Genomic DNA, 27,069 nt, shown 5'->3' with positions numbered 1-27,069 from the left:
GTGAATCATTGTAAAATATCAAGGATGGGCAACTAAGCTTAGGGATGATTAGACAATAGAGATCCTCCAAAGCAATATTCCTTATTCTGGCAAGCAGCAACTATCCTAAACAACAGGAAGCCAAAGAAGGCAAGTCCCCAACAGAACTGTGAATTTGTAACACAATCTTGCAGAACTTAAACATTACTGTAAAACTCTTTGCAAAATGACAAGTTGAGTACACAAAAGGTAACTTTTGGTTCCAAGGCAAAGAAGAGCAGTAAGAGCTAGGTAATAATAGGGGCTAGGTGATCTAAACAATGTACAATGATCTAAACCTGTATAATTACTGAAATCTTAGATATCAACTTGGAAGTTAAGATTGAAACTTAGTTTTACCTATTTTAAAATTTTTTCTGAAAAAATAATGCAATATTCCTTTGGAGAGAAAAGACTTTTAACAAATGCATTCAATTAGTTCCCTTAATCACGGAATTTTGCTAGTCTCATAGAGCAAAACTGCATCTTATCACACCAAATCAGAACTTTGAAGAAACAGAACAATGATTTTTTTCTCCCCAGTGCATTTAGCTTTACACAGACACTCAAGGAAGTATGTGTTCAGCTTCCCGGCAGTCCTACAGTCAACTATATCTGTTTATATGCATTTGTTTTCAAAACTGTAGATGAACTGACATTATTACTCAAATATTTGTGGCTTGACTTCCAATTATTTCAGTTCACTTGCATTTTGAACATATTAAATTATTTAATTAAACAGATTAAGATGGGTAGGGGTGAGTGGAATCACACGTCGGCTATGGGGGGGAGGAAAAGAAAATGATGAATAATGCTTGGAAATGATCAAATAAAATATTATTAGGAAAAAAAAGATAGGGGTGGAAACAAGAAAAGAGATGAATTTTATGCTTCTGCCTTACAGATCAAATCTATGCATCTTCAGCTAGGGGAAGGCAAGGGATTTCCCCAGATAACTACCCTACAAAGTTAAATTTGAGAATAATTAACAAGTAGTCGCAAAGGTAACTAGAAGTTAATCTACACAGGGATTTTTAAGCTAAACCTGACGCTAAATTATAACACTTTGGCTATATAAGCAATGAGAAAAAAACTAAACAGAAAAAATTGTGGCACACTATTGAGTAGGGGCAGCTAGGTGTCTCAGTGGATAGAGAACCAGGACCAGAGACAAGAGGTTCTGGGTTCAAATTTGTTTCAGATACTTCCTAATTACCCAGCCCTTAGTACTCTTCTGCCTTGGAACCAATACTTAGTATTGATTTTAAGACAGATGACAAAGGTTAAAAACACACACAACAACAACAACAGCTTTATATCTAAAACATTTTGCCCAAACCTTTTAGGTTCAAAAAAATAAAGAAGAGAAGATCTTTCAATTTACTCCTAAAGCAAACCATTATGACAAAAGAACCTGAATTCACATGTAAATACTAGCCTGTTTTGGAGAGCTGGATCTATAAAAATAGCCAATTTTGCAGGCTTGCTGATCTTGACAAAAAAAAAATTTGAAGCCTGGTATCACAGGCAACTTATTTAAAATTAAATGACCAGAAACTTGAATAAAATTTGTTTGACTCATAGGGGGAACTATTTCATGGATCTCCTCACAAAATCTGTTTTATGCCTAGGAGAGCTGCTAGAGAGTTACAACTTTCATGAAAACAAGACTGAAGAGCATCTAAGGAAGAAAGAAATATTTTGCTCTAGTTAGAGAATGGAACCTTGGAAAGGTTCAGGTAGTTCTGACATCCAATATTCAACATTCAACATGAGAGAGTGCTTGGCTTACTGACTAGAAGAAACATTTCAACTCTAAAACCTTTTTAAAGGTACCAAAGTTAACAGATGAAATGAAAAGTAAGAAAATGTAAGGAGTAGTTTAAAAAATAAAAATAGAACTTATTCAAATTTAAAACTACCCTATGTTAAGTGTCTAATTATATCTAACCACTGTTTGGGAGATACAAATTAAGACTAATAAATTTCCAGCTTCACACTACTATCAACTACCAATTATGAACTTCTAAGACAAAGGAAATCTAGGTTTCATTCAAATATCAATATAGAAGTTACTATGGTTTTGAACATACACAAAATCCATTCTGTTTTCAGCCACATTTAAAACAGAAGGCATAAAATCTCGGTAAACACCTGATTAAATGGTCCAAAGTACTGTCAGTCACAGTGAACTAAAAATCATTTGCCTAGAAAGAATAATCTTAACGAGTTAAAAATTACCTTGTAACTTCAAAAAACTTGGTATTGCAAATGTTACATTACTATTTCCATGCCAATACCCAAAATAATTTTGGTAGTAACTTAAAGTAACAATAAAGGGAATTGAGTCTTACAAAAGTTGCCTTAGTTTTGAAACTGCCTTTGGAGTTTTTCCTATAATGAAAACCTTATTAGTAGAATTGATAATACATCAGAAATTAATATAAAGTTTAATGATCTGAGACCTTTTTTACAAGTACAACTGGAAGAACTGGAGAAGCCAAAAGGTTTAAAATTTTTGTGTTTAAAGAAAAAAACCTGGGAGTTTCTAGCTCCTATGTTTCTCTAAGGGGTTAAGAGCATAACAACTAATAGTGAAATAATCTAAAATCAATTCTGGCATACTAAAACCTGCTCATCTGTAGGCCAACATATTGATCATGCTTCTAAGCTCTGATCCATCATATTGCCTTCAAAAGACAACTTTACTGCTGCTTCATTAAGCATGTACCATTCTAATTAATATGTGAACAAGGCATTTGATGATCATAAAAGGTCATGAACTTTCCCTTTAAATATTAGCATTTATAACTGTCAAGCCACATTGCACAAAATATTTCTGAAACCTACTTGTTTTGAAGTTAAATTGTTGACTGAATCATTAAGAGTTTGAGCATGAGTTTGACCATGTGTCAAACACATAGCCCCCCATTTACATTTGAGTTTGATACTACATACTTAGACCATAAAAATGTCTTATCTTCATTGACAAAAAGTACTCATATTACAAAGGTAAAAAGTTAATACTGAATTCATTTGAATATTTCATTTAATGCAAAATTAATATTCAGATATTCCCAGCTGTAAATATATGGCCTCCGTTCTCTAGGAACTCTTATAAAAGCACCTGAAAATATACCTGTCTATTCAAAGAAGCTGACTGAAATGTATTAAGAGGACACCCCCAGATTTTAATGGAGTTTAAATTTACACCTAATTCTACAATAAATTCTACAGCCCCTCATATGGTATAGAAAATAGCCAATTATTTATAATTTCTGTAATACCTGTGCACCATGAAATAGTCCAGGGCAAGGGATCCATTCATTTCCTTGCTCTTTTTCCACACAATGTGACAACACTGAACCAAAAAAAAAAAAAATATCTAAAGCATTTTCATCTGGTCTAAATTTATTTGCTTTCAGAATGGAATAATACTAGCAACCCAAAAATTGAAATGAAGCCTTCCTAATAAAATGTCACATGATAGTTCAAGTTTGGATCATACTGTCTATAGTTTTAATGTATCATATATATTTTCGCATTCATTTCCCAGGGAAATTGTCAAACACTGACAACAAATGGCTATTTGGTCTTTTGGTTAACTAGAAGCTCAGCATGTGCTAGTACATTCACAAAGGTTGACCCTGGCTGTTTCTGGTTGATGAATATCTTTTAACTCTAAAACAATCAAGTCTAACCTTTTTGCCAAAGAAAAATATAGTTAAAGACCATGAAATAAATACCTAATCCTCTATGCCCAATACAGAACTAAAATACTAGTCAAACATGAAGATCAAAAGTTATACATATAAAGCAAAATTCTAGTTTCCATTCAAGACTCCTAACTTAAGTCTCCTTTTTTTTTTTAACTCTTAACTTCTGTCAGAATCAATACTATGTATTGGTTCTAAGGCAGAAGAGCAGTAAAGGCAGGCAATGGGGAATTAAGGGACTTGCCCAGGGTCACAAAACCAGGAAGTGTCTTAGGCCAAATTTGAACCTAAGACCTCCCATCTCTAGGCCTGGCTCTAAATCCACTGAGCCACAATGCTGCCCCCTTATGACTTCTTTAAGGCAAATTCCTTCACTTTCTGCACCTAAGAAAACTGAGTCCTAAAAACATAAAATAAGTGGTCTGTCCTAAGGAACACTGATAGTAAGTAAAGCCCAGATTCAAACTCAGATACTTTAATGCTCTTTTTAGCTATACCATCAGGCATCTGATTTATAACATAGTTTTTCACCTTTCATACAATTTACTTAGGCAGTACAAGTTATTTAATTGCTACTTCAGTATCAGTGCACTACTTCAGTATGGTGCACTTGGAGCTGCTTCATTACCCCATTATGCTTAGGAAATTTTTTGTCTTTTCTTTAAGCATATCCATATTGAAAAGGCGTTTGTACTACTCTCCCAAGTTCAAATTTAGCACATCCCTTTGATCCATTTATGTATCACTGTCCTTTGATTCCCTATTTAAGACACCACCAGTACAATTCATGCTTCAACTTAGCCAATTCTGAAATTTCTAAGCTAAAAATGTGTCCCACTTTCACCAAGGCTTATCAACTGTTTTTTCGACTTGATTTAACTGAGCCTCTAATCTGATTTTTCTGAGGTAGATTGGCTATAATCACAACACGGTAATGGCTTTCAAAAATTCAATATGCTTCACTAATTTTACAATGTGGTAGAACCAAATGAAACAAGGAGATACATTCAATTTCACCTGTAGAATATACATTCTTAACCCACCAATGTCATTTACTGGACATGTTCAACTGAACAAATAAGACTCAGAAAGCAAGGAAAGAATAAAGTGAAAGGCCAAAAGAATTTTAATTTAAAAAATGTTGAATATGAATATATTATTTAGCAATTAAAATTCTTTCTTTAGAAACCAATTTTAAACAATTTATTCACTTTTTTAATTCAATTTCCCCCCTATGTAAAATACTGTTTATTTGTGATTTAACATTAATTAGCATTACATCTAGATGTATTTTTCCACAGGACAGAGTTGCTTGCCTCATTCTTTACACCAAAGCAAGTCAATAGGGGCATTAGCAGAAGGTGCAAAAAGCTCACTCTTGCATTTAAAAAATACTTAATGCATATTGCATTTCTTTAGATTCTTTTTTTAAAAGTTATGAATAGTTCACAGATTACTGTTTCTACATATATAGAACACAAATGATGTGAAATATAAACAAAATCCTCAAAAAATGAAATTAAAAGAAACTGAAAATTTTCACTAGGATTACAAACACTGATTCTAGTAGTTAGTGTTATCTAGAATGTGGTTTCCAGGATTCATTAACTTGACATCATCACAAATATACAGTCAAAACAGAACCAGCCCCATAACACACCATAATTAACATGATTTTTTGCAATGTTAACACCCTCTAGAAAAATACTTTGGATTATTTTGCCTACTGGCCATTTGGGGGCCACAATGATGAGTCACTAATTTGTGGTGGCTTTAAGAAGTCAAATATTCATAGAAGGAAAAAAATGCTATGTTAAGTTGAAGCTTAAAGATTTTTATTTACAATAGAAAGAAAACAGAAAAGATGAAATGATCCCTAAAAATGATGAAGTGGTAGTTTCCCCTGATAGCATAAACTGTTGCCCAATAGGACATAGATCAGGAGGATCTGACCGTTTTAAATGTAAATGCAACCAAGAAAAGAGCTTCTTTTGGCTGAGAGATGAATTTTAAAGGTTTTTATGTATATTTTCCATGCCAATTTACAAAATCACCTTCTATACTGCATAGTGAATACCAGTCCTCTAACCCTTTTAGAGCTTACCTCCCCCAGAAGGGGATCTATAACACCACTTTCTTTCCTCCATTTCTTTTTGTAGTCTGGCTTTTGACCTCACCATTAAATGGCCTTTTCTCAAATCCCCATCCTTCATCCCAGTGAACTGGCATGTTTTTGTATTTTGTGACATTGCTTTCTCCTAGTTCTCCTTACCTGTCTGATAGCAGCATTTCATTCTTCCTTGATAATCTTCATTCAGATCACCAGGGGGTCCTCTACATGATATATCCTGGACCCTTTTCCTTTATACCAGTGATGGCAAACCTTTTAGAGATGGAATGAGCACCCCCCCCACCTCCAATTTACCCCACACAGGGGAGGAAGAGCTCCTATTGGGCTGCTGGGTGGAGGGGAGTGGCCCAAGTGCTCTGCTCCCCTCCAAATCTGCTGCCTGTAAGCCACCTACCTTACCCCCTGTGTGCTCCCAATGGGCTGCTGGGTGGGGGGTGGGGGTGGGGCGGGGGGTAGGGGGTTGGAGGATGTGAAAAAATGTCATCAGGCGTGGTGGAGAGGGGGAGAGGAACAGTTTCACCACCCTCTGCTTTTCTAGGAAAGAAAGGCTTTGTGGTCACAGAACACTCTGCGTGCCATCATCTTTGGCACCCATTCCATATGTTCGCCATCACTGCTCAATACCATTTGACCTGATGGTCATCAGCTCCCATAGTTTCAATTATTATCTCTACAAAGATGAATCTCAGATCTACCTGTCCAGCCTTAACCAACAGTCAGTCTTCTCACATCCAAATGCTTTTCAGATATCTTGAATTGGTTGTCATTTCTACATTGATAAAATCTCTCCCATAAACTACCTTCACTTCTCTGACAGTACTACCACTCTGATGCAGGCCTCCATGATCTCTCACCTGGCCTATAACAAAAGCCTTTTATTTCTCTGCCCCAACCCTCATCTAATCATCCATACAACTGGCAAATTAATCTTCCCAAGTCTGATCATATCATATGTCCCTCTCCTCCCCCAATTCAATAAACTCCAGTGATTCCTTATTATGTCCAGATCAAATACAGAATCCTCTTTTGGCTTTTAAAGCCCTTCATGATCTGGCCCATGCCTACCTTCTTAGACCTTACTCCCCTCCAAGTACCATGTTACCCAGTAACACTGGTCTTCAATTCCTGGCTGCATATTTGGTGGATTACCTCATGCATGGAACATTTTCCTATCTTATCTCCACTTCCTGGTTTCCATGAGGTCTCAGCTAAAGTCCTGCCTTCTGCATGAAGCTGTTCCCATTTCTCCTTTCAGAGACTATCCAACAATTTATCCTCCCTGTATCTTGTTTGTACTGTGAGCTCCTTCCTTTCCATCTCCTGTGCATAGCACATAGATGGCACTTAATAAATGTTAACTGATTACTTGATGCTACAATATTTTGATAATGAGGGTTCAGATGCTTTAAAAAAAAAAGGGGGGGGGGGGCAGCTAGGTGGTTCAGTGGATTGAGAGCCAGGTTCAGAGATGGGAAACCCTGGGTTCAAAGCTGGACTCAAGCCATTACCTTGCCTAGGGTCTAGGCAAGTCACTTAATCTCCATTGCCTAGCCCTCCCACTCTTCTGCCTTAGAACTAATACACATTATTGATGTTAAGACAGATGGTAAGGATGGATAAATGAATGAATGAATGAATGAATGAATGAATGAAGAGGATAAATGACCAAAATAAATAAGGCTGAATATTCTCTTAAGCAAAAAGACCACAAGCTCTATGTAGTAGAATTCTAAGTTTAAAAATATTCTAAATCCAGTCTAATAATTTTCTATTAGAGAAATGATTGAATCAATGCCCTTTTCTAATTTTTGTCCATCTGGTTGAAAAGCAATTTCAAAATGACAATTATGAAGAGACAGAAATCTGTATGGCATGCAAATTCTCACACAATTATATCTAAAACTCATTTTATTATTAAAAGTGGCACCTTCTCAAATGTTAAGAAATATGATGAAAAAATATAACTCTAAGGAAAGTATTTGTATTTTGCAATTATGCTAATAACACCTGAAGTTACCAGCCTAAATAATGAAACAATTTTAGGCAAGAAAAAAATGTTAAATCCATGAATCACCTGATATTCTGTCGTCGTCAATTTGATTAATAAAAGGGATTTTTTAAAAGTGTTGAAATCCATAAAAACTGAAAGCCTTATACTTACATTCCCCATGTATTCAGAAAGTAGATCCTGTAAGGCCTGCCGAACTGCATTGCACTCTGCAACAATCCGTTCCCGCCGATCATCACGAGTACAAGATGAGTCTGCCATTAGGGCTGCTCCACTGATGATACTCTCCAGGCGCTCCTCCAGAGAAGGCCTGAACCTCTCCTCACTGAAGCTCAAAGGGTCAACAATTATTTGTTTCTGGAAAAAGAAAATATTATTATCCATTAACAATATCTATCCCATGACATTGATTTTTGTAAGATAAAATGTGGAAAACTCTTACCACAACTCAATAAGCATACCATTCAAACATATGGAAAATTTTTTATTTCATGACAGACTGAAGGTAACATTTCCATGGCTAATCCCACATAATGATGAGCTATAGTTCTACTGGCAGTTCATTTTTTCTAAATACTGCAAACCAACAACTTTGCAAAATTTGGTCTCAACAAAACATGTTATAGAAAAAAACAGATGTGAACACGTCAGCTTAAATCAAATTCAAACTACTGAACTCTTGGGTACCGACAAGTCTGTCTGTACAATGTTAACTATTAAAGTTGTCAAATCTAATTACCTCAACCTGAGCAAACAAGGAAAATGAGTTGGTTTTTTTCTTGAACCTGTAAAAATGCTATGGTGTAGATTAAATGTAGCAAATTTGCTGTGTGAAATGCTTCTTTGTTGACTATGTTTCTCAAATGATCATCCCCCAAATGTCACTGACTCAAAAGGGTAGTTCAGAATAAAATCCATTTATATTCACGTTTAAACTATTGTTGAACTATCCAACAGAAAGTTTTGAAACTGTTGCTAAATTTCAAATATAATAAATGTTTTAAAACATCAAAGAGCAAGTCCTACCTCTATAAGACCTTAGCAGATCAACCAAGCCCACAAATTTCCTACCTCCTTCCTTTTTAACTTTTTATTTCTTCCAGACTCCAGCAATTTCATATGTATATACTCCTAATATATTCTCTAGTTCTATATAATTTTATTTTTAAGAACTTCAAGGGCAAGAAGAGTATGGCACAATGAAATTCATGCCTACCATACCAAGTGATCACTGGTCTCAGTCACAGGGGTCTATTAGTCAATCCACAGATTTAAATAAAAATCAACCAACAGCATGCTCTAGAGAAATTTGGAGGAGCTGGGTTCAAATCAAAGCTCTGATAATAAATACATCACACCTTAGGAAGTCACTTAACCTTTATTGACCTCAGTTTTCTTACCTGTAAAATCAATTGATGAGCATTTATACTCTATACTATACTAAGAGATAGGATAAAAAAGAAAGGTAAAAAACAAGTCTAAACAAGAGATCTAAATGATCTCTTAAAGCACTTTACTGGCTAAATCTATGATCCTGAATTCCTTTTCAAAAGAATCAAAGCACTTCTTTGGTTCTTTACATAAGAGATTCATCTTCTAGGAGCAGTTAAGTAGCTCAGTGAATTGAGAACCAGGCCTAGAGAGATTTCTGCCTTGGAACCAATATACAATATTGATTCTAAGAAGGGAAGTGAGAAAGGAAAGAAGGAAGGAAGGGAGGGAGGGAAGGAGAAAAAACTGTTTTTACATGTTGTCTCCTCTTTAAGAAGCTGATCTGCTTTAGAGCAGCTAGGTGGTTCAGTGGATAGCAAGCCAGGCCTAGAGTTGCAAAGTCCTGGGTTCAAAGCTGACCACAAAATACTTCCTAGCTATGTGACCCTGGGCAAATCACTTAATCCCAACTGCCTAGCCCTTACTGCTCTTCTGCCTTAGAAATGATTGTTAGAATTCATTCCAAGACAGAAGGTATGGGGTTTTTTATTTTTAGTTTTTGACTCCTGTCATTTTGAGGAGCTTTTTAAAGATTAATTTGGAAGAATTATAAGAGCAGTTTCAGCCATTGTTGCTACTAAGCCACTATCTTGGCTCTGCTCCCCAAAAGATTGTTATTAAAAAAAAACACCATTTTTTTTATCGGCTTGAAAATTCTTTGTACCCTTAGACATTGCCCAGTGCCTGGCACACAGTAAGCACTAAGTAAATGCTTGATTACTAATTGACAACATACTATTCCAGAAGGACCTTTGAGTTTATTATTGCAAATTACAACCTAGTTGTGCACTCCTCTAAATTTGTCACAGGGGACCAACTAACAAGGTGAGGAAACTTGTAGAAGACTCAGACTATCTTCCCTGTAAAACCTCATCATGTAACTAGTCCTATTATTTAGTAGTTCATTGACATTGTTTGTTCTTGTTCTTTGAAATTCCTCATTGGTTATATATTACATCCCACATCTCTCCACTGCCCTCTGTGCAGTATTCATTTTCAACTGAAAATCTTATATTTCATATCACACAGCCATACTATTCCACCAAGAGAACACCAGTTTTGAAAAGATGAATCTTTTTTTTTTCCTGGAGAAAGTTCAACTTATTAAAAGAACTTTGTAATATTCTGAAGGCAATTTAACTTTCTCCTCCTCCTGTTTAATTATGAGACAAATTCATTATCCATCTAGGCTGTTTGTACAATATATGCATATTGATAGCAAGGCATGTTGTGGAAAGAGTGGTTTAAGATAGAAATTGCTCTTACTAGTATCAAATTCCTTTTCATACCAACAAACAATAAGCATGGTCTTATGTTTTCCACATTCTTCAGTCAATTGTGGCATAGACATTGTCCTTGCAAGACTGGTCTATCTATGTACACTTGGTCTAACATGGCTGCTTTCTCCATCTCTCATTCTACACAGTGCCATTTGTACCCCTTCTATAAGCCTATCAAGACTTTAATTTTAGAGTCTAGTGGGGAAAAAAAGTTTCTTACAATTTTTTTGCAGATCTTTTCCATTTTTTTCCTGTTTGCTGCCATATTTAAATTTAAACTTTAATGCCCCACTGAGATTACTTTGCTAATTTGTATCTCTTACCACACTCTTTACACTGGTTTTTACCCTTTACTGATTCCCTCTTCTTTATAAAGCAATATTGTTCAAAATCATCCATCATCTTCATTCATAAGATTTTATAATTTCTTTATACTCTAAACCAATGTTGCCTTTAGCCATTATCTCTCTCTACTTGACAAATCCAATCAAGTATTTCCCAAGGAGCTTTTAATTTTCGTTAGTTAAAATTTTTGTATAAAAGTATTGAAGTGTTGATGTCATTTCTGTTCTGTTTTATGTTACCCATTTTTCAATCTGAACTATATGTTCAAAAACAGTTCACAATTAAGATATTACAATTGCATGCCATCTTTTTCTCATTATTTTACATTTTACCTGCTTACCAATTCTGATGTTTCCTTAAATAAATTAGTGGTGTGTCTGTATACAGAAACAATTTGAGAATGACTCTCATATCAAAACAAGTCTGTATAATCAACTTTATTTTTTGAAGTTATACAATGCTTGTCATTTCCAGCATCTAATGATTCTTTTTCTTCATGATGTGAAGACATGAAATTTTGGGAGTGCTGACCTAAGCATTAGTCCTCTCACATTCTTTTTGTCATCTATTCTCACTTCCTTAATGAAGTTGCCAAGTATCAAAGTGGATGTAAATATAATTTAATGTAAATTTAATTTAATGTGGAAGATTTTAACTGCTAAATTATTTTCATAGCAGTCTTTCTACAAATACTTATGAGCATGGCAATAAGAAAATACCAAATATCCTATAAAACTATGTTTCTTTTTGAATAGGATGAAAACAATTCTGCCAAATCATTTTTTTGCGAGAAATATCTGTGAACTGTCTTTCCATTTAGATGAAACATTGTTTTGTTTACAGACAAGATTGATAAGATAGAACTCTTCTAACAGTATTTTCATTTTCTGGTAGTCAAGGTTCTCACATTTAGAGTACCAATTCAACATTTATAGATAGTCTAAAAAACTGATTTCTACAGGCCTCTAGATCCACCTCTTTCCACCACCACTATTTTATTCTTATTGTAAACATAAAAGACATAGAATGCGGGTGGGGGTGGTTATATTTTATAGGTTGCAGAGACCAAATAATTGATCAGTTATAGATGAGGAATCTAGTCTCTCTCTACCTCAACTAAGTTAGTCTACAGAAATTAGAATTAGTCTTCCTGAGATCATATTCAAAATCTTTCTAGTAGGGTACTATCTCCAAGAGCTCATGGTTCACTGGTATAGCCTTTAAGAACCCAAGATCACCTCTACCCCATGATGATACTCTGATAGCATAATAGCATAATCCCTTCAAAATAACAGGGAATAAATCCTGCCAACGTGCCAGGCCAGTGAAGTACCATTACTGTTTCATTTACCATAATAAATCACATGCAGCAAAATTTCCTTTGCCCTATTCAAAATAAATATAGTACAACCTAAGGACCTAATCATCCAGAGTAAGATTAATGGCAATTGAGTGGACGATAACTTCCTGAGATCTAGTCATGGATGGTAGTCGTGTATAGTGCATCTATTAATATCCCCAGAGAAGCATTACCTTTCCTGTCCATAATGTTTATATAATCATATATAAACATGTTTATATGGTTTTGTAAATATTTTATTAAATTCTTTATTGACTGAAAGGGCCAAGACCCTCGACAAAAAAATCATGCCAGACAACTTTAATTGTTTTAGTCAAAGAAGATGCTCAAGACATTTTTCTACTTTCCAGCATAGACATCTTTAACACTTCTCTTTAGACAAAAGATTCTACAGCTTAGAAATTAAACAGATAGACTATAATTTTATTTTAACTCCACAATTTATCTGGTCATTTTTTTTAACAGATGAGGTTTTATGGAATCAATCCAAATATAACTATATTATAACTGGCAGTCAATGTGATATGCCTCTGAAATTCAAGCAGTGATAGAATCAATAGCCCAGTGGCTAGAGGGACTTTAGATATCATCATCACTACAACTGTTACTTTATAGATGAGAAAGGTGAGGCTCAGAGTAGTGGCGGACTGGTTGATGGGTGTTATTTACTTGAGTCAGGAGGCTATTTTTATTGCACAAAAGACCCATATATTTTAATGTAAGTGGATTTAGTATAGTGGAAGAACAAACGATCTGGAGTCAGGGAAGCAGGGCTCAAATGCTTTTTCTGCCATGTAGTACTTCTATGGCTAGTCAAGTAGCTTAACCACTCTTTCTCTGGGTTTTAGGTTCCTCCTGTAAAAAAGAAGGGAACTGGGGTAGATGGTTCCTAAGATTTCTTCCATATCCAATTTCAACGATGCTTTGATCTTATTAGATGCTGACAATATTGGCTCCTGACTTATAGAATTTGTCACACCAGTTTCCAATGATTAACATTATTTAATATTTGAAGTCTTCTTGTAATAATTCAAGGTTTCCAAAATTTGATATTTCAGGCTTACAGTGAACTATTAATGTCCAAAGTATTAATGCAGTCATGCAAAATAGAAAAAACCCATTTCCTCCTCTCAAAGTCTGAGAAGGGATTTGGGAAAAAAAATGAAGGGGTAGAAGAAAATCCATGCTACAGGAAAGAAAAGAATGCCAATGAAAAATAAAAACTCTACCCACTCTTTGGACATGAGTACTGAATTGAATTGGAAGAGAACTTGGACAGAATCTGTCTGATTCCCAGAAAAAACTAATAAGAAAAACAAGACCCAAGAAATAAAATGACCACCACAAGGTCCTATAGCTTAAAGGCCAGTTAATGGCTAAACAAAACTAGGCAGAAAGAGTTGGGAAATTTGATTTGACTCTGGCTTTTGATATTTATCTTGTGCAATCTCTGAACCTCAAGTTCCTCACATGCGCAATTTATCTCTCAAGGTCACTGTCAGCAAAGTGCTGTGAAAACCTCAAGGTGCTAAAGAAATAAGAGTAATTATGCACCAATGCTCAAGTGCTTAGGTATACAATGGGAAAGTAGTAATGGAATTTTTTTAAACCCATCTATTGCTTCAAGAGATGATAAGAAAGGAACACAAAAATGAAATGTACCTCTAAAACTACCTATTAAAGTGTCCTACCACAAGGAATTTGAAGCATCATCAAAAAAAGGATACTTCTTTGAAGCACAAGAGTATTTTGACTCCCGATATCTGTTCCTATTTGATTAAATATCTGATAATATGATAGCCTAATCTTGTCTGCAAGAGGATAAATATTTCTTGGCAGATTAATTTATAAATAACCCATCTAATTCTCCTAAATATGAGCTAACCTCACAAAAAATAAGAACTTACATAAATGGAATCAACTTTAAATCATAAAAAATTTTTCAAAAATAAAGATCTTTGATTTAGCAGGAGAGGCAGGATCAAGTAAATTGATTTTCATAACTCTTTCTGTTTAAGATTACAAATATAATCATGAATATCTCCAACAAATACTATTATGCTCAAAGGAATAATGAACTGGAGGAATTCCATGTAAACTAGAACAACCTCCAGGAACTGATGCAGAGTAAAAGAATCAGAACCAGGAGAACATTATACACAGAAACTGATACACTGTGGAACAACTGAATGTAATGGACTTCTCTACTAGCAGCAATGCAATGATCCAAGACATTTCTGAGGGACTTATGAGAAAGAATACTATTCGCATTCAGAGGAAGAACTGTGGGAATAGAAACACCGAAGAAAAACAACTGCTTGATCGCATGGGTTGATGGGGATATCATTAGGGATATAGACTCTAAACGATCACCCTAATGGAATATCAATAAATACGGAAATAGGTCTTGATCAATGACACATGTAAAACCCAGTGGAGTTGGACATTGGCTACTGGGGGGAGGAGGGGACCACATTAATCATGTAACCATGAAAAAATACTCTAAATTAATTAAAAATTTTAATTAAAAAAATTAATATCTCTAACATAAGACCCAAGGATGCCTTCTCACATCCTCCTTTTGAAAAGAAAGCTTTTTTTCAGCAGCAGCAGTAGCAGTCTTAATTTCCCTTTTCCTATTATAACTTACATCAAAGTTATTGAGTGCATATGCCAGTTCTCCTCCTCCTCCACCCTGCTGCTGGGAAGTTTCATCAGAAGTTGTGGCCTGGGCTGCATTGGAGATCCCAGTAACAGCTTGTTGCAACTGCTTATATATCAAGTCCCTGTTGGCTTTGTAAGCAGCTACATCAGGGTGCTGAAGGCAGGCCTGGGCAGCTGTATACAGGATTGGAATGTTCTTCTGTAGTATTCCTCTGGCTGCAGCCATTTGATCCCGATGGCCCACATCTTTCAGTTCCTACAAGAGTGAACATTTTTTAAATGGACAATTATTCATTATCTATTTGTACACAATATTGTTCATAAGTTCTTAAGAACTCATACTTTGTAAAATAATTTTCTGATAATTTGGTATAAATTACAGTATTAGTTGTGATCTATGCTTAAAGATGAAGTAATTAGGCAAGTGGACTAAATCAATAAGTCACATTGAGAATCCACTTTTATTCCACAATTTAAGCAAAAACAAAAAGAATGGTCACTAAACAGGCACAACTGAAACTTTACAGACTTTGGTCCTTTTCAAAATTCTATTTCCCATTGTAAAGAAAAACTGTTAGCACCACACTCTGGTTATAGCTAAAGTCAAGTTGACTTGTTTTTCTTCATTTACACATATTCTATGATTATGGTCAAGAGTTTAAATGATTTGAAATTACTGTCCTTCCACTGAGACACACAGTACTAAGTGACTGCAATGTGCAGAGAATATGTCCAAGTGCTAAAAATGCAATAAGTTAAAGATACTGTAAATCCCTACACTTGGGCATTTTATAATCTAACTGAAAGTAGATAAAAAGATAAACAATTGCATGAAAGAGTATATGGGGTATTCTAGGAGTTCAAAAAAAGAAAACAACTAGATAACACCTAATTTCTCTCTTACTCCTAGCAAAGGCAGGGCCCTGGGCATATGCCTCATCATTCCCAACCTGGCTACACTACTGGACTTCACCACCTCCTTGCCCTCTTCCTGAGCTTCACTTTATGACTGTGAGCTACTTGAAGTCACAGACTAGTCTTTCTTTGCTTCCTGACTGCTTAGTATAATACCTGGCACATATTATGCATTTAATAATGTTTACTGACTAATTGTTTGTAGAGCTGTGGTTGTAGAGGACTAAACAAGATGATCTCTGAGATTGCTTTATTCTCTCTACCCAAGAGCATGAAATTTGAATTACTTGAGATTTTTCAATTCTAGGAACTAAGATGTGCTGAACTCAATGTTAAATTCAGAGGATGAATTTCAATTATTATTTTGGCCATTTCCTTTGTATCAAATATTATTGAGTTAAATATTGAAGCAGAAAAATCATGTCAAAGATTTTTCTATGATCTATTTCACTAGTTTCTTACTGAAGTGTGTAACAAATATGGCCTTTACTAAGAAGAGTAATTCACAGATGAAACAAGATACAGATGGGAGGTGAGGTCTAGGATTCAAACATATTACCAACATAAACTAAATTAAATCTGAGGGTATAAATTTAGACCTTTACCATAACCTCTACACATGTAAATGATCTCATTTTGCAAAGTCAAGTCCAATTACTCAATTATAAATCTGATCTTACTAATTAATGGTTGGTATCCCTCAAGAAGATCCTTTTTTTGAAAGTCTTCACACAAACTTGGTTTCCTCTTTCAAGAGTTTTTGGGTATCTTTTAGCTTATCCATTGTAAGGATTTATTACTTCTCTCACAAATATCTTACTCATTCATAATTTTAATTTGCACTTAATGGCTTATAACATTTCAATGCCCTACAGCAAAATATACAGCTTATATATTTAACAGTAAGCCATGGCTTTTAAAAAATCCCTATAGATTTATAGAATTTGGTAATCATCTGAAGACAAAAACAACTACAAATGGTTATGGCTGGACCTTAAGTAATTGAATGCATTTTGTATGTTTTTTAAATGCTTACACTATTAAAGAATCTTCTGGGAAGTTTGCCACCACATTTTCTAGTACAGGACAAAATGCCGAATTTTTTCCTGGTGCAAAGTAGTTCACTCTAGGTAACATATAATATTTTATACTCAATTTCTCAAACAACTGTAAGATATCTGGCCATTTCAATTTCCCTAAAGTGACTCATAATAATATAATTTCACAAAAATGCAAAATAGAAATATTCTAGTTATTTTTTCCTTTAACAATATCAAGACTTGATAATTCACTCAAAAAGACCAGACTTTATTTTACAATAGTAAGATCATCCACCAAATCTTACTTTTACCATGTAATTGACATTTCTCCCACCCATTCATGAGTCATGACATTAAAAGCATTAAGCAAAAAAAAAAAAAAACCTCACACATAACAAAGAATTAAATGAGAATTCCACTAGTTGGGACAATGCATTGGTTTATCATATAACTGAAATGAAATTTCTTCTGGAGATGAACCATATTCAGCAAAAAGAAACCATATTTATGATTTTTTAAAGTGAAGAATATTAAAGAACTCAAGCTAAAAGCGCACAGACCATCAACTAATTAAGTGGAACCTCACTAAATCACTGTTCCATGGTATATGATTAGTAGTACAAAACTAGTTTTCACATGTGAAATGCTACAAGTTAACAATGCAACTTGTCCATTCCTTGCTGGAAGGAATAAAGGGGATCTCAAATTTACTCTCATAAAAGTTAAAGATAACCAGCTGCTATTTCTAAGAAATAAGGGAAAGGGCAAATCTATTACAATAACCATTCTTCATAAAATCTCTGAACAGAAACTAGCTAGGGTTCGTTGTATATACAGGGTACTGTACATATCCACCCCACAGGGCAAAAATATCAAATGCCCAATATCTGATGGCAAAAAAGAACAAGAAGCAAAAATCCAAAAGGAACAAACAGAGATGTTTTTGACATAGAATTGACAACACTCAACAACTGAATGGATCAGAAGGTCAAGGAGAAGGAAGAACTAAGGATGATTTCAAGTTGCACACTTGGGCCTAGTTTGAGAAATTTTTTAAAATGCTTATCTTCTTCAGTCAGTCAAAAAATTATAATTATACATCATTCCAAATGACTTATTGACAACAAATGTACTTTAAGTGACAAAACATTTTCCCTCAGAAATTTTTTGTTGGGATATTACCCCAATATGATGAATTTCAATCACAATCCAATATCTATTCAGATGAATGGCTGAGAGTATGCCTCAATTCCTACTATTACTCCATCTCTGTCTGAAACTGTTGGGACAATTAAAGTGAAATTGACATAAATAAACAAGTAGGTAACACAATAGCACAAAATGAATTAAGACTCCTTAACTATAGTTCTATTACTAGCGCACTATTGAAAGGATATTTACTGAATATATGATTACTAGTTTTGACACCTTTAGAAAACTAGGCAAAGCTACAAATAATTTTTAATACACACTAAAAATCATTTTACCTGTTGCCTTTTGGCTGCCATAATGTTCAACTTATCCACTTCAGGTTTTAGGGCTTTATATTGTATGCCTAAATCTTGCTCTGTGCCAGCATTTCTAAGTTTCAAGATACCATCTTCCACCTGCAAAATATGCAAAGAGTCCAAATTGGTAGTTAAACAATTCAGTGCCTTAGAATTTTCAGATTACTTTTAACTGCTATCAAAATGAACAACTAACTATTCAAAGTCTGACCAAGGTTTCTGCTGGCAGAGTCCAACATTTATAAAGTACCTACTATGTACAAAATACTAACTAGGCTTTGGATTTCTCCCAGAGAAGATGCTTTATTCTCTACCCAAGAGCATGAAATTTGAATTACTTGAGATTTTTCAATTCTAGGAACTAAGATGTGCTGAAGTCGATGTTAAATTCAGAGGATGAATTTCAATTATTATTTTGGCCATTTCCTTTGTATCAACTATCATTGAGTTAAATATTGAAGCAGAAAAATCATGTCAAAGATTTAGGGTAGGGGATAACCAAGAAATGAAACATATTCTAGGCTAGAATGTGATAGGAACAAACTAAATGGTTAAGAGATAATAAAATGTATTTCTTCCTTTCCTGCTGTACAACAGTCATCAGCTTTATTACTCTATCACACCACAAAAAGTTGCACTGCACTTACAACTTTCAGCTGAACAAGTAACTTATAGACATCTGCCATGTCCGCCAAAATAAGCAACCTGGTAACAGCTGAGAGCAAGGAGCGGGCAGCTCGCACCATGTTGCCACGCTTCACTGAAGAACAGGGATCATCTGCAAATTCTCCAGAAGCACTCTTCATTAAATCACCTATTATAAATGTCAGAAAAGTAAACATTTAATCAGAGTAGATCTGGGTTATTAACAAACATCTGAAAAACTTCAATTCTACATAAAAATTTTCTAAAATATATTTGAACAAAGATTTTGGAGCTGTCCAGCCTTTGCAATCCACAACTCAGGATTTGATGATATATATATGTGTATATATATTATATATATTTCCCTCCCTTGTTAGCATAGGTCAAAGACATTTTTACTAACAAGGCTGGCATTTCATTTAGCAATGGAAGGGACTACAACAACAATCAAGTCCAACTCTCATTTTACAGATGAGGAAATTAAAGTCCACGGAGGGCTTTGACCAAGGCATATGGCTATGATAAATCACAAAGATCGGATCTGAATGCAAGTCTGCTGCCTTAAAAGTCCAGGATTTTTTTCAGGATAGGGGACAGACTATGGGCTATTGGAGAACCAGCCTGGCCTAGTGCACAAAAGCTTATCCCAGAAGGTTGGACAACAGGGGCTACAGTTCTTTATCCTTCACTTATCCTCTGAGCCTACCACTGAGGCTCTCCCCAACATAACTATATAGCTATCGATCTATTATCCTCTCTTAGTTCCCTTTCCCCAGCAAGGTACTGTTGTTTTTGTATGCAATTCTCCTAAATTAAATGCTTGACAAATAAATGAAGTAACTTTAAAATAAATATAAATATTTATATATAAATCAAGTTAACTTTAGATGGTGGACCACATATATCACACACTTAAAAAACCAGGGTTTCACTACCACTATTCTTTCTCTTCTCATGGTCTATTTACCTCTAAATGAATCCCCTTAAATTCAAGTATTTGGACTTACCACTAACACAAATTTAGGAGAGTTCTGAGTTGGACTAGTTCAAAGCTAAATGGAGGAAAACTTTAGTGCAGACTATCAAATTCAGTTGTACGATATACAAAGCAAAATTTAACACTCTTGGATTCACATATTTTTTATAAATAGTATTTGCTAGGATTAAATTAACGTATTTATAAATGATTCATAGCCATCCAACTCATAAGAGGCTATTTCCAGTTACAACATAATCTATACAGTATCCTTAAGTGCAAATGTAAAAAAAAATTAATAAAAGCTGGTATTCTTCACTAACAAATTTTATCTGATGCAGTTGTAAGGTAAAAATAAAAAAGTAACAAGTACTTTTTCATTAACCATCTCCTTCATTCACAATTTAATATAGTTCACCATGAGGATTGGAATAAATGTCAATATGAACAAAGCCATATTACTGCAGATGTACACAAGACAGTGACTGCTTAGCATCCTGAGTAGCACTGGGTATGGTGAAAAAACTGTCCTTACCAGCTTCAAATCAATTGTCCCATAAGAAAGTTTAGTAAAGAAGTAAGCCTAAATAATATCAGGAATGACTGGATTTGGATCACTGGAATATTGAATCCCACCTCTGTTACTAGCAGTATGACATTAGCCAACTTATTTAACCTTGCCGAGATTTAATTCAATTAAACAATAAATACCAACACTAGGTACAAGACATTGTGGTAAGTGCTGAGAACAAAGGACGAAAAACAAATTGTCCAGGCCTTTTCCACACATGCTGGGACAGGGAAAGGGAGAAACCACACCCCAATATACCATTTCAAGAAGACTATGACAATCAGGGAAGGTTTCTACTATGAGGCAGAAGCTGAGCTGAGCCTTAGAAAAAAGAAAGGGTAGAGGACAAAGTGAATTCTAAATATGAGAAAATCTATGCAAAGGACATGGCATGGTTTAGGGAACAACAAAAAATCCAGTTTAGCTAGAACACAAAATGTATGAAGGGAAGTAAAATAAAAAAGATCTGATTAGCGGGGATCCATACTCTATGGGTTTTTAAATGCCAGGCTGGGAAGTCAACATTTAAAGCTAGAAGTAGGCAATAAGATTTTTGAGTAAGGGACTAATTTTGCAAATAAGGTTTGTTTTTTTTTTTAAACCTCTTACTTTCTGTCCTAGTAACAACTGTAAGACAAAAAGGAAAGGGCTAGACAAATGGAGTTAACTGCCTTGTCCAGGATCATACAGCTAGGAAGTGTTTCAGGCCACATTTGAATCCAGGTCTTCATTTAGCCACCTAGCTATCCTGCAAATTAGTTTTAAAGAGTTTGCTCAAGCACTGAGGGGGTTATATCACTTGCTCACAGTCACACAGCCAATATATATCAGAGGCAGGTCCTAAACCCAGGTCATCTTCTTGGTTTTGAAGACAGCTCTCACAACATTCCATTTCTCTGAGTAGTGGAAAAAAAGAAAATAAAGACAGGCACTGGATAATGGATTAAAATCTCATTGTCATTTGTTCTATTCTCCAAACTAGGATTTTATGTTTAATAAGTGCTTGTGCCCTATTCCTTCTTTCAATCTGAAAGGATTATTGGCACAAATCAATACAAATGATTTTTTGGAGTATTCCAAAGGGGGGAAATGATGTTACAGAGTCTAAAATATATAAACTGTGGAAAGCACATTTCCACCTAAAATGTCAAAATATGAATCAATATACGTACTACTTGGAAAACTAAGGCATACAACTCACCTCACATTACACGGTCAGTGGTAAGGGCCAAGAAGTAGCCCAGGCCTACTGCATACCTCCTTCATAGTTGAACAACAAACAAAAAAACTAACAAGCTCTTAGGGCTGGAGTATTTGTAGTGAAATCACAACTGTCAACACTCTCTTCTCTCAAGGCTTTCCCTTGACTAACTTAAAAGTTAAAATCTTTTGGAGTTCAAGTTAAGGGCTTAGATTATAACAACCATTATACCTACATGAAACATATAACAAGGTCAAGGACCATAACAGTGAAAGAAATCAAGGAGGGGAAAACAATCCACAGCTCTGTTTTAGTAAGGAATAAGCTCTAAGGAGGCAGATTTCAGCTCATTAAAGAACTTTCTAAAGTGGGGAAATCCAAAAATGGAAATATATTGTTTCAAGCAGAAATAAGTTTCTTCACACTGAAGATTGTCTGGCTAGTTGATCACCAAAGATATTATGAGGAGATTCAGATCACAATGGCGATGAATAATGATGAATAATGATGAAAGGGGGCAGTATTGTGAACCTAACAGAAAAAAAAAACAATGTAGTCTTGATTCTGCTCTCCTCTGCTAAGTTTTCTCATCTGTAAAATGACTATTAAGTTTACACTTGATCTCAAAGGTTCCTTCCTAGAAACTTAAGCTTTTTTAAAAGCAATTTGAAGTCTCTTATTCTCACCAAATCACATAATCCTAGTTGAAAGGGCCCTTAAAAGCACAAGTCATCAAATCCAATACCTTCATTTTAGAGAGAAGAAAACTGAGGGCAAGAAATTAAATAATCTGCCCAAGATCACATAGTAATTGGCAGAGACAAAATATAAATTCCAAATGCCACCCTCTTTCCATCCACTAAAAAAGATGACATTCCTTCTGAGACATTACCTGAAATCACCCACTCATACTTTTCTTAAGCAACACTTGTTGAAGAACTAAAGCTATGAACTAAGGCAAAAAAGCCATGTCTGAAAAGCAGATAAAGAATCCCCCCCTCACCCCATTTTAATATAAGAGATTGATTTTTCATGTAGGTATAATGGTATATACCTTTCTACTTGTCTTTTGCCCCTTCTTAGCCTAAAAAGTAGTGTGAACACAATCATTACTCACATTCTAACACTTTTTCTTACATGTATGAGCCACATGACATGTTTCATAAAGTATTAAGAGGCATTAGCCAAAATGAAAAGGTACAGAACACACAATTTTAAAGCCATTAATGGGAAAACATATAAAAAAGATGAATGCTAAACTAGGCTTTTCAAAGAGAACAGCATTCAAAGTCCAGTCAAAGCAACAAAAAATTTCTGTAATCTGGACGTTGCATTTTTTGCATATAAAACTAAAAAAGTTATTAGGCTCTGACATCTCTTCATGCCCTAAAATTCTTGACCACTGTGGTCTGTAAATCTCTTCAAAACTGAGTTCCTTCTCAAACTGCTTATACAAACTTTGCATAAAAGGTACTTAAGTTAGGCAGTAAAACAAAAACTCAGTGTCTCTGGCTTTCTTTTAAAAACTTGCTATACTGGGAAATTCAACGGGAATCTGTTCGAATTTGGCATTTTAAAAAACAGTGGCTTGCATACATTTTTTAAAAATTAATGAATATATATTATAATTAGTATAAGGAATTCCAGGTGACGAAATTCTTTCAATGTAGGTTGGTAAGAGCTTGGCAACTTAAACTCTTGAGAGATTTACTGAGAGGTTAAGTGACTTTGACAGCATTGTGGATGTAAAGCTAAGACTTGAACCAAGACCAGCTTTTGATATAGAAGGCCTTTACAATGCTTATTTAATTTGCTAAAGAAAATATTTTAAGACACCAATCTAATTAAGGTTTTGGAGGCTAGGAGATAAGAGCTTTGTATCAGCACGACAGTTCCTTCAAAGGCAAGTCCTAAGAGCATGAGGAATATGTATTACTTCTAGACCCATAACTGGCAAGAGCTGAAAACTGTATTCAGTATTCAAAAAGGACAAAATAAAGTAAACATAATGAAAAGTTTCTACAGTTCACTGCCAGGATCAATGAAAATGTAAATGAAAGGGAACAGGAACGTCCAGATAATAAGATGCAAGTAATATTTTCAAAAGAAATTTTGAAGTCTGGAAAGCAACAGAACATAAGAAGAAGTAGTAAACAGACCACAGTGAAAGAGATGTAGGAAAAAATGGTGTGTCAAAAAACATCTTCAAGTCAGATGGCCTAAGCTCCAGCACTCAGCCCAGGGTCTGACATAGTCCCCAGTGAATAAATGTGTTTGACGACTTGACTTGCTGTCCTACACTCCATCACTTAACAGCTATTATGACCATGGACAACACATTTTTCCTCCTTGAATTTCAGTTTTCTTATTAGAGAAATATGAATCATTTGCATTACCTAATTGTTTATGAGGAAAGTGTTTTGCAAACATTTAAGTACTACAGAAATGTAAGCTGTAAGTGAGAGGGAAATAGACTGGTGATTTCACTGGCACAAGGACATTTCCAATGAGAAAGTTATCCTCTTCTACCGCAGGTGAGTGCCTTTTTGCAAATTACATAGAACCCTCCAAAACTACCCATAACTCTGAGAGATTAAGTGAAGTGTCCAGGGTAGAAATGCCATGAAGAAAGATTAAACAACATGTTCAGGGTCATGTAGCTGGGACATATGCCTCTGCCATAGTGGGAGAGTGGATGAATACATTGCCTCTAGTCAGTCTCTGAAGTCCCTGGGTAAGCCTCATAACTAAATCTAACCTTGCTCTAGCAGGCAGATTGCTAAGCAGTTGTTAAGATGCATCATTAGAAATTCCAAACCCAAAACTCAAAACTGAAAGACTGACCTATGACAGGGTGTGATACTGTACACATCAGGCAGGGTAAAATGTGTAAGATGAATAAAGCCAAGATCATCTAGTAAGAAAGGCTTATTCAAAAGAATAAACTCCTTAATCAATAGATAAAGCTCTTCTCTATTTTCCTCACATCAGGTGCTTTGAAAAATGATTAAGAGTTGGTAAAACTAGATAGACAAGAAATAGAGCACTAATACAACAATGCACAAAGCATCTTATTCTAGAATTCTTGATGGGATGTTTTAGCTCCAGATAAATATTCCAGAATTGAACAAAAGAATCTCAATTATTCAACATACAAAACAAAACACTGTGAAGAATCTACTTTTTTAGCAAGTTATCCAAAAAACAACTATTGCTTCTTGTATTTCCTATAAATACAATATGAAACTGCTCTAAAAAAAAAAAAATCATTCTATCACAATACTTGAACAAAGTCAGAGGAAGATATGACCAAGGCTTCAAAGAGAATCATTTTACACTGATTTACTCATATATTGATTTGCTTACATAAATATAGTGAATAACACAGAGTAGGTGCTTTGTAAGTGCTTTTTCACTGATTGACAATGACACAACTGAAATCCAGTGTAGTTCAGTGATTTCTCAAGAGTCAACATGGATAATCTGTGGCAGTGCGAACCTAGTCCTAACTTCAATCTAGCAATCTCTTTGTACTATCTGACTTTATATACTGTCTCATAGCAATGATTTTTAATTCAAGACTTTAAAAATAAGAGTTAACATCCACTCCATATGAAAGTATTCTTCTTCTTCATCATCCTTTTTATTTAAAACCTTACCTTCCATCTTAGAATCGATACTGTTCCAAGGCAGAAGAGTGGTATGGGCTAGGCAACGGGGGTTAAGTGACTTGCCCAGAGTCCCACAGATAGGAAGTGCCTGAGGCCAGATTTGAATGCAGGGCATCCCATCTCTAGGTCTAGCTCTCAATGCAATGAGCCACCCAGCTGCCCCCCATATGTAAGTATTCTAAGGGTAGTTAGTTAACACAGTGGTTAGAGTTCCAGGCCTGGAGTCAGAAGGACCTGGGATCCACTACGGCCTCAGACACTTTCTAGCTCTGTGACTCAGGGTAAGTCACTTAACCCTCATTGCCTAGCCCATGCATGTCACTCTTCTGTCTCAGTACTGATACTAAGACAGAAGATGTGAGCTAAAAAAAAAAATATTCTAGACTGATTTTATAAAATTTAACATGAAAAAGACTTATTTTCAAACTCTTCATTTATTTTATTTTATTTTATATATATATTTTATTTATATTATTTTATTTTAAAAGGGAGGTAAATGTGTTATATTTATAAGACTACACAGATCCAGATTATCAGTTCTATCAGATAGGGAAAACATAAGTATATATTTGTTTTTCAAAATACTCTGAACTTATATTGAGTCTGAACCTGACTAAAATGCTTCATTCTAGACAACTTTTTTCTATCTTACTCTTTTTATTTGACAAATAAGAATCTTTGTCACCTGCAAGTCATAGCTCCGTAGATGAAAAGGAATTACATATGTGGAAAAATATTATAGCAAATGTAGATTTCACAATGAAATACACAAATTCAACTTGACTTCAAGGGAAAATCAACATTTTCTAAGGCAGCACCTAGAAAAGATAATGTTTAGAAACATTTACAATAGAACTGAATTCCTGGTTTTAAAAAACATTCCCTCACTCTCACTCTCTAACCTCCAGAACAATTAATTTAAAAAAAATAAATCTGAAGGATCTTACAGATTGGAGTAGATATTGAAACTTCCCAAGATACCAGTAACATTTCAGTTCATTCTCAACTGACAGGCAATGTGGAAGAAAAAATAAAAATAGAATATTACATATATTCATGTTCTCATTTTCCTTATACTTTCAAAGGGGCCCTGCTGCTACCCAGACACATTTCAAAGAAAGATACTTACTTTAATGATTTCACATTTAAATATATGCACAACATATATTCTGATGCACAATCACTTTTTAAAAGAAAATTAACCAGTGGAAACTATGTTAATAATGTCATGTTTGAAATTCTACTTGCCAAAAATTCCCAAGGGAATTTTAGTCACACTAACACATATACACACACAGAGCTCATTTAACTTTAGAAAGTTAGTATACTAATTACAGCTATCTGTGAGTTTTAGGATGTGAAAACTAAACTTAAAGCAATTCCAAGATGATAAGAAGCATCAGAATTTACTAATTTCCCTTTTCTTCCCCTGCTTCTAATCTGCCTGCCCCATAACATGAAGTTTTGTAAAAGCAGCATATGCTTATACCAGTCTGGTTATTTGAAATGAGATTCTTGGCATAATTTAA

At 34.8% G+C, this 27,069-nt stretch overlaps 1 protein-coding gene across 1 annotated transcript in view; it reads right to left on the bottom strand.

The window, feature by feature from the left end:
• Nucleotides 1-27,069, bottom strand: part of CTNNA1 (catenin alpha 1) — a 158,522-nt gene that overhangs the window by 91,445 nt on the left and 40,008 nt on the right. The window contains exons 4-7 of the mRNA XM_001368265.5: nucleotides 19,124-19,290; nucleotides 18,456-18,575; nucleotides 15,000-15,269; nucleotides 8,027-8,230 (exon numbers count right to left, since the gene is read on the bottom strand). Of these exons, the coding sequence (XP_001368302.1) occupies nucleotides 8,027-8,230; nucleotides 15,000-15,269; nucleotides 18,456-18,575; nucleotides 19,124-19,290 (761 nt within the window). The remainder of the gene's footprint in view (nucleotides 1-8,026; nucleotides 8,231-14,999; nucleotides 15,270-18,455; nucleotides 18,576-19,123; nucleotides 19,291-27,069) is intronic.

Source organism: Monodelphis domestica, chromosome 1, assembly GCF_027887165.1.
Source record: "Monodelphis domestica isolate mMonDom1 chromosome 1, mMonDom1.pri, whole genome shotgun sequence".
In the NCBI taxonomy this organism is placed as follows: domain Eukaryota; kingdom Metazoa; phylum Chordata; class Mammalia; order Didelphimorphia; family Didelphidae; genus Monodelphis; species Monodelphis domestica.
Note: the sequence above shows the minus strand (reverse complement) of the source record. Positions and strands in the feature narration are given on the sequence as shown.